This window comes from Channa argus, chromosome 11, assembly GCF_033026475.1.
Source record: "Channa argus isolate prfri chromosome 11, Channa argus male v1.0, whole genome shotgun sequence".
NCBI classification, from domain to species: Eukaryota; Metazoa; Chordata; class Actinopteri; order Anabantiformes; family Channidae; genus Channa; species Channa argus.
Genome location: NC_090207.1, coordinates 894,407 through 903,564, shown reverse-complemented (window position 1 = coordinate 903,564; position 9,158 = coordinate 894,407). Strand labels below are relative to the sequence as shown.

The following is a 9,158-nucleotide window of genomic DNA, read 5'->3' as shown; positions in this document are numbered from 1 at the left end:
AACGTCCGAGTGGGTACAAGCTCCTACTGAAGGGTTCCTACCGTCCCAAAGGTTCCTTTTAAGATCAAACGTTGCAAACCTTCACACATCATAACCAAGACTGATGACGTAATAATGTTGACTGAGTATACAAATGATAACTGCCCTCCTCCACACATCACTTGGTTTTGTTTTCACATTTATCGTATTTATCCTAATCTCTCAATGCTTATATTTAATGACTTACAATTACTAAAGACAGGAACACACAGCTTCAGGTAAATGTAAAACATTTGAGTATATAATATAAAAAACGTGTTTGCATACTTAAATGTTGGCGTTGTCACGGTCGATCCCCTGTGCATATGTTTACTGTATAGAAATGTGTGAAGATAGATTTGTGTCAAACAGACAACCATGGTGAGGTCACCCCGCTCTCACGTGGGACAGAGAAGAGAAGGCGTCTGATAGCACAAGGTGCACGTGAACAAACAACAGAGCGGTTGTGGTATTTGTGGTGATATTAGTGGCAGATTAAAAGCCAATAAACATGTTTGAAAGTGATCTCTGCCTCTGGTGTTTACCAAGAATCAGCCTCAGAGATTCGGAGCTAAAGCTGCGACTGTTTCCTGCCTGTTCACACAGACCTGAGCGCCTCAGAGCGGAAACACGAAGGGTTAAACACCTTTGATGAGTACACAGCGTCAGATTAGTGAGGGACCCACTCTGAGTGTGTGTTCAGATTTCAAAGCAGGAGCAAACGTTTTGATGCTGCTGGTGTGTGTGGGCCGAAGCTGCTGTGATCTGCTGTCAGAGGATGTAATTACCACACACACACACACACACACACACACACACACACAATGCTCAAACAATGGGTTATTTTTATTTTAACCTGTCTGTTGAATTTTGTTGTTAGCCATGAAATTAGTTTAGCTCAGGCTTTAGGTTTGATTGGGGCTTAGTTTAAGTGGTAATAAATGGTTTATCGAGGTTAAGGTCTTAACCACAATGTCCCAATCAAGTTTAGCATAATGATTTAGACTAAGTGTGAGCTGAATTTAGACTGAGTTTAGCTCAGGATCCGAGGAGTTAATTGTTGGGTTAACTAGATTAGATTAACTCGGTGTTATAGCTCAAGGTTCATATTAGGTGATTAGGTTAATGTAAGATTAATTGTTATTAACGTGGGGATATATGTTGTCTAACACTTTGTAGTTTAAGGGGTTTTTAGCTGCTGAAGCTTCAAATAACTGATAACTGAGGTAATTAAAACTAAAGTACCACAGATGGTGCTGGTCTCTTGGTCTCCTCACCTGTTAACCTGTAACCATCAAACTGCTTCGGGCTGTTTTACAGGCTTAGAAAGACGAGCTATCAGCAGTTTCTGAGTTTTTGAGAATATGTGATTTGTAAATGGTAAATAGTTGCTTTTATAGCACTTTACAGTGTTGATTCCCATTCACACACACACACTCACACACCGACAGTGAAGGCTGCCATGCAAAGTGCTCACCTGACCCACCGGGAGCAACTTGGGGTTCAGTGTCTTGCCCAAGGACACTTCAACATGTAGCCGGTAGCGGGGATCGAACCACTGACCCTGTGGTCCATGGTCAACTCCCTACCAACTGAGCCCCTCAATTTGTGAAGAGTTGAGGTTTGTTGAAGGTCCAGGATAAGAATCTGAAGGCGCGTGGTCACTGGCTTTTCAGGTGAGCAAATGAATAACCTCTGAACTAAGGTCACTCTCATCCTGTTTGACCAACAGAGCTAAGGTTTCATTTTCTCTCAGAGATAACACTAATAACATCAGTGTTCTTGATGAAAGAACCATTCACTTCCTGTTTACTTTTCCACCTGACAGAGCTTCCGTTTGTCCTGCTGTGGCTTCTCTAAAGAAGAAACGCTGCAGGAAATTAAAGAGAAGATAAGAAGCATGTGAACACACACAAGCTGATTTCCATCCGGATGTTTCTGTGAGTCTGACACCTTTCAGTTTGTGGACAGGTGCAAACACACACATGCACACAGTTGTATTCCAGCAGGTCACAGCAGGTTTTAATGGTGACAAAGGTCAGAGGTCAGATACAGTTTCACATGTCAACACTTTGGCTTCTGATTGAAGAATTATTGAAATAAATGGCCTAAACTATTATTCACATGAACATGATTTTTGTAAAATAATAAAGGTCATATTTTTAGATTTTCCTTAAACAACCCTAATCTTCACTGCATCATAAAATACAGACAAACCCATAAGAAATGTTTGATGCTATGCTATGATATCATCGCATACCATAATATTACCATGGTAACGTGTAACCATGGTAGGTACCATAGGACTTTAAAGTACCAGGTTAGGTACCGTGGGTACGATGCTTGTGTTATGGTATGTATCAAACTCCAGCAGCTGGTCTCCTCACTTCCCAGATGTTTACAGACAGCTGTTAAAAGAAGTGGGGATGCTGCACAATGGCGAACATCACGCTGATCCAACTTTTTTTAGACGTGTTGCTGCCCTTACATTCAAAGTGAAGTCCTATTTTCCATGAATTCCATCAAATTTCAAATCCACATGAAAGACCAGCATTCACATTTTCCAAGGCTGAATCTCTACATCCTCTGCATGGCCAGCACACAGATGAGCTTGGGGTCAGGACTCTGTGAGCAACACATCAGCACGTCCCTAACAACGTTAGGACAGTACTGGTTGCACGTAACTGTTGCAAAAACTACAGCAACACACAGTCAAACTGGACGTGAACCCTGGAATTAATATTTGTTGTAGATTATTTTTCGTTGCCACTGCTTGTGTTACAGGCCCAGAGTGGGAAACTCTCCCACCCGGATGGGTGCAACACATTTAAGGTGTAGGACTCAGAAAATCCTAGTAGTTTTTCCAAAGTTCACTCAGGGTCAGTAACATTTTACCTGTGATTTTAAAACAACATCAAACATTTAACCCTGAACATGAGTTTTCAGATTGGTATGATTATTATTCTGTGTCTTATCCACCAAGCTCTGTCAGAAAATATGTACTGAACCCGTCATACAACCTTCCACCAACTGCATCTAGTGCAAAAGTAAATCTGACTCTGTGGCCTTCAGTGTTGTGAGCTGTGAACTGTGTTGTCTGTTTGTCTGAGATGGTAAATACCTGCATACATCTTCTTTCACTCAAAGGTTCAGAAATTGTAAAAATTGATGGTGAAGGAAAGACAAGAATATGGGGAGAGCGAAGGAAAAGGAACAAAAAAACAAAAGAATGTGAAACCTCCACTAATATGTCTCACGTTTGTACAAAACGTCTGGAGCAAGTGAACAACGTCCGCTGGAGGTTGACAGACGGCATCTTGCAGCCGCGTCCTTCTTAACATTTTACATCAAAACAAACAAACAGTTTTTCGATGATGCACTGACTTGCAGCAGATCCTGCTGCTCCGCTACGGAGTGTAACGTAGTGTAAAGCTTGATAATCTGCTCGTGGGTTCCTGAGCATGGTGCAGCACCAGATCCAGTGCTGTACCTTTATGTTATCGGAGTATGAATGAAGGTTTTGTTTTTTTTTGTCGGCACATTACGTCGTACAAACCTGCTACAGAAACATGGGATAATGTCACATCTTCACTGTGGCACTAAATTAAACCAAACCTCTCTAAAATCCTGTAATCTCACTAGAAAACGTTAACCCACATCATCACTTGGCTTCTTCTTGCTGCTTAAGGACAGTTGTGTAACAGTGAGCCGACTCAGCGCTGGCAGCACGAGACACATCACACCACAAATACCAAATCCTGACGTTTGGGTCTTTAACTTGATCAGAAGCTGTAGGTGAAAGTGCTGCTCAGCATGTGGGACAGTGTGAAGGTTTGTGTCCCAACTCTCCACTTACTGCGTCTCACGCTGAACACGGCAGCATTTGACAGTAATAGTTTAGTCAGTGAGTTTGTTTTTAACAGTCATTTGCTTTATTGTGCTGCTAAGTTAAATATCATTGTTCATGACATTTTCCCCACAGCGATATGAAACTAACATCACACAAACTACTTCACATTAAACAGAAAGTTATACATTTGCTTTGGTCATGATAAATGTGCTGTTCGCAGCTTTTACGTACATTTTTAAAGGTGACTACAGCACTAATTAGTGGAGAACCCAGTGTGGCCGGGAAGCAGAGCGGCAACACGTTCGCAACGCTTTGTTGTTACAGTTGTCGATAACATGTAAGTTATTAAAAATGAACCGATGGCAGAAAATGTGTTTTCAGTGGGATTTTAACTTTGATTAATGCCTCAAATAACACAAGTGCTGTTTTTGTCTCTTTGCAGCTTTGCAGTCTGTTTTTCTTGCCTGTTTTTGTGTAGTTGGCATGTGTGTGTCTCAGGGCACGACTTTATAATTTCAGCAGTCTGGCCGTGTTTGTACCTTTGGGAGTTTCATGTGGATCCAAGCTTCATGACAGAATGTTGTCTACGGGAAAAATGAACTGACTTTTACAGCAGGAACCAGCAGCGCCGGGAAAGTGCCTCCGACTTCACAGCGCTATTTAAGCGTAGAAATTAAAGACGTGTTGGGGGGGGGGGGGGGTTCCTGTGGGGGTGTCACGGATCTGCTCTGCTCTGACTGTGTGATGACAGGAAGTCTGAAGATGAAGGTAAAACACGTTCAACAACAACAGGTACAGGTGTGTGTCACTGCTCCGTCTCCTCTTCTTCACTATAGTCACTCAGAGGAAACTCACGACTGTCCTTCTGTGTGTTATAGCTTTTCCTGTGCATAGCACACTCCTGGTCGATGATGGCCTGCGACACACACACACACACACACACACACACACACACACACGGAATCGGTCAGTAAACCTCCCTGTACATCTCTGTAATCTTTGTGTAATTGGAAGTTTATTACGTAGAAATGTTTCCTCTGTGGCTTTGAAGGCAGCAGCGTCTGATCTGTGATTAGTCTAATCGGTGTGTAATGACTTCACACAAACACTTTGGCTTCTACATCACAGACACACACACTTCCTGCCGATGTGTCAGGACCTGCTGCTGCACTGTGTGTGTGCTCATTTTAATCACCAGTGTAATTCTCCTCATGAAAGAGATCAGATCGAAACAGAGAGTTTGTTGCTGACAGAGTTTTGGTAGCTGGTTCCCGGTGCAGACGAGCTGCTGTGACATAACACAGATGGAGAAACTGGGTGTTGACAGTAGAATCTTACACCGTGATGTTTCTGCACGACTCGTCCCAAACCCGTCTCAAGTCACATTTGAGACGGGTTCTTATCCTATGAGGTATTAAAGCCACAGAACATCATCATCTTCTTCTTCCACTTCCATCACAGCATATCATTCGTTTCCATTTCACTCTGTCCTCTGACACTTCCTGTCACATCCACTTCTCACATGTCCTCGTTCACAGTGTCCATCGTCCCTCCTCTTGTCCTCAGCTTTCCTCTGCCAAACTGCCCTGCATTCGTCCTCTGCACATGTCTAAACCATGTAGTCTTGCTTCTCTCACTTTGTCTCCAAGCTGTCCCTCTAATGAACTCATTCCTAACCCGTTCCGTCCTCGTCACTCAGCTCCAGCTCCTGTCTTTTTGTCAGAGCCACAGTCTCCAGGCCGTCCAACATGGCTGGTCTCACTATCGACCTGTAAACCTTCCCTTTCATTCTAACACAGATCCTTCTGTCCACTCCATCGTGGCTTCTTCACTTCTCTGCCACGTTCCCCATCACTTTGAAAAGTTGACCCTCAGGATTTAAACACCTCCACCTTCACCACCTCTGTCCTATGTAACTGCATCATTCCTCCACCCTCTGTCTCATTTACACTACAGATCACAAAGTCATCAACATCACAGTCCATGAGGACTCCTGTCCCACCTCATCTGTCCACCTGTCCAGCACCATTGCAAACAGGTGATCCTGGATGCAGACCCACCTCCACCTTGAACCAGTCTGTCATTCCTACCTCGCACCTCAGTGCTGTCACACTCTTCTTATTCGTGTCCTGTACCACTCTCAAAAACTTCTCAGTCAGTCCTGACCTCATGCAGAACCACAACTCCTCGCTCGTTCTTTAAATCCACAAACACACAGTTTAGCTCCTTCTGACCTTCTCCATCAAAACTCTCAGAACATGAAACCATACTGTTTGTTCAGCTTCTCATTCATCCTTTCAGAAGCCTTTTCCTCAGCCTTCACCAGCTTTCTCTTCACTTCGCTTCACATCTCTCTGCATAACTGTCTACTTTCTTCAAGTGTTTTTCGCCTGACTCTTTACTCTTATGTTGTCCTGAGCTTCCTCATTCTTTCTCTGTCTGTTCTTTCTGATGTCCCATCGAGCACATAGCATAAGCTGATGACAATAATCATTCCGCTTCAATTTCCACTCATTGCTCTATCACACGCTCTCTTTACTTCCAGAACACTCTATCAAGATTATTCCTACACCCTATCCATCATGTTAGAACAAATGCTTCTGCTGTTGCTGCCCTTCCACGTGGTTTCTTGTACACACAGAGTGTAAAGTACCTTTCTGCTCCATCATATCAGCCAGTTCTCTCCCTTCACCCTCACAGAGCCAACATTCATGCTCCTACTCTCACCTCCACACTGCTGCTGCCTCCTCTCTCTCCCCTCCTTCACCCAGCAGTAGCCTAGTTTCCACTGGTACCCTGCTGGGTAACAGTACATTTGGCAGTCGTTGGTAAACCAGACATTCGCTGATCCAATATGGAAATCTGGTTTATGATCCACATATTTGAACTGGCACAGGTTTTAAGCCGGATGCCCTTCCTTATTTAACCCTTCCCGTTTATCCAGGCTTTGGAACGGAACTAAGGGAGCACTGGCTTGTGCAGCCTCCACAGCTGGGTTATTAAATCCACAGCACCTCAGCTTTTAGTGTTGGTATTGATCCAAACACTGTTGAGAGGAGGTGGTGCAGAGTGAGTTACGCATCATCAATCTTACTACAGAGCAGAATTGCTTGATGGCAGCCTTCTGCTAGAGGATGTTAAGGGGTTTTCTGACTTCCCATATGATTCCAGCCCCTTTATACCCACAGTTACTGACTCCATTGTTGTGTTGGACCATGGACCAGTGGGCAGCAGATTGATTTTAATATGAGAACCGGAGAACAGGGCAGGTTCACACACAGTTAGACTGGGGGATGTCTCCTAACCGGGGGGGGGGGGGGTTATAGTCCTGTTTGTAACATTTCCCCTCTTTAATTACCCTCAACTGAATGAAGTGATGAATCCTGACACTCACCATCTTCTCCTCTCGGACAGCAGGGTTACGTAACAGGAAGCAGAGGGGAGCGTACAGGATGTTAATCACCCCAATAAAAACCATGAGAGTGGGAAAACCCACAGCCTGGACCAGAGCGCCGCCTGTGGATGGTCCTGGAACAGCAGGGAGATAATTAGAAAGAATAATCAGAGTGATATGCTCCTCTTAATGAAAAACACCAGAGTCATTAGTTCTTTTGAAATGACGACTATATTTCCCATCATGCCTGTCATTTCTTCTCCTGCCAAAGCTGAAGATACTGAGATGTTCAGATAAATACCACAGATCAGCAGTGTTTTCTGAATCATCAGAAAACGTCAAACTGCAGCATCAATTAAATGGAGCAATTTCCCGTAGAAATGCAGTAGAGATAAAACACAAGGTACCAAAAAATGTGAACACATAAAATATCCCAGAGTAAAATGTACTTCATTTAATTCCACTATTACTATAATGCGTGTGAAGAACACGTGTGTTACCGATAGCGAAGCCCATACACAGAGCCACGTCAGCGATGGCGTAGACGCTGCCATAGACGGAGGCATGACGGATGTCGACCAGGTAACCCATGATGGCCATCATGGACGAGTCCACCATACCTGAAGACACAAGTCATTCACCTCAACCTTCAAGTATCAATGTTAATACAAGAAACGTGTAAAATCTGTTTCTGTTTAGCAACAAAAAAACGGCCAAATTTGAGTTTCGGTGCGAATGAGTGTGCGAGTCACCTATAGCAAAACCCAGACCTCCGTTTGGTCCGATGAGCCCGTAGATACTGGTGGCGAAAGGAACCTGACAAACACACATAGTGAACATAATGTTAGTAACTGTATGAATGTATAAACTCAGTAAGCACGTTTGCTGTCAGTGCACACACACACACACAACCAATCACACTCACAGTCACCAATTAACCAGCATGCGTGTGTTTGCACGGTGGGAGGGAACCCGTGCACACTTCAGCTCCACCACCATGCTGCCCTCAAACCTTTGGTCTTGAATCAAACACACAATAGTTGCAACTTCAGTTTTAGTTTCTTTTGTTTAACCAGGATCCTACTGACGTCTCTTATTTATTCAGTTTGAGTTACTGAGTACATTAATTAAGATTTAGTCAAAAGGCAACTGGGGAAGCAAACCAGAACTCAGACCTACTGAAATCCGTCTTTGGAACTGTGAGTTCTGAGACATTAGATTACAAACAGGATTCATAAAGACCTGCACCATGTTTGAGACCACTGAAGATTTAAAGTCATTCTGGTCACATACTGGTTAGACTGATCATTTTTAACATGAGCTTTGTTTGATGCTGGTGAAAACAGAGCACGAGCAAACACACAGAGCACAGACGGACAAACGAGTAAAAGAGCGAGAGGATGTGGTACTTACACACAGCAGACTGATGCCAACGATGAACATCCCCAGCATGGAGCAGAGCCACCTGGAGACAAAGACAGTCATCAGACACCGTTCAGGATCAGGTCTGAACAAGACTGAGTTACCAGCAAAGTGAATCTGTTAATCTGTCCTCTTGTTGCCTTCTTCTTCCTGTGTGACGCTGGTATGAACCAAAGGACTATGATGTTTTTACTATCAACTGAAAGAGAACTGTCCTCAAACACACACACAGACACACACACAGAAACTGACCGTCCCATCTTATTGGCCAGGACACCGAACAGGTTTGTTCCTATCAGGTATGAGACACTGGCAGGGAGGAAGGCAATGCCTGCAACACAACACACAGCTGTTAGAGAGAAAGGAAACACTGCTGCTTAACAACACCTTTCTAATAATGTTGTGTCCTGACGTGAAGCTGCAGCCTCCATCACCCTGCTCCCTTCTTCTATCATCTGCTCTGCTTTACACTTA

The 9,158-nt window shown here is 43.8% G+C and overlaps 1 protein-coding gene across 2 annotated transcripts in view; it reads right to left on the bottom strand.

The window, feature by feature from the left end:
* Positions 1-2,029: 2,029 nt before the first annotated feature.
* The window catches only part of LOC137135696 (chromaffin granule amine transporter), a 21,785-nt gene continuing 14,656 nt past the window's right edge, over positions 2,030-9,158 (bottom strand). For both annotated transcript variants that reach the window (XM_067520137.1, XM_067520138.1), the window contains 6 exons: positions 8,937-9,015; positions 8,676-8,727; positions 8,015-8,078; positions 7,763-7,882; positions 7,263-7,396; positions 2,030-4,784 (listed from right to left, as the gene is read on the bottom strand). In XM_067520137.1, coding sequence (XP_067376238.1) covers positions 4,674-4,784; positions 7,263-7,396; positions 7,763-7,882; positions 8,015-8,078; positions 8,676-8,727; positions 8,937-9,015 — 560 coding nt within the window. In that variant the 3' untranslated portion in view covers positions 2,030-4,673. The remainder of the gene's footprint in view (positions 4,785-7,262; positions 7,397-7,762; positions 7,883-8,014; positions 8,079-8,675; positions 8,728-8,936; positions 9,016-9,158) is intronic.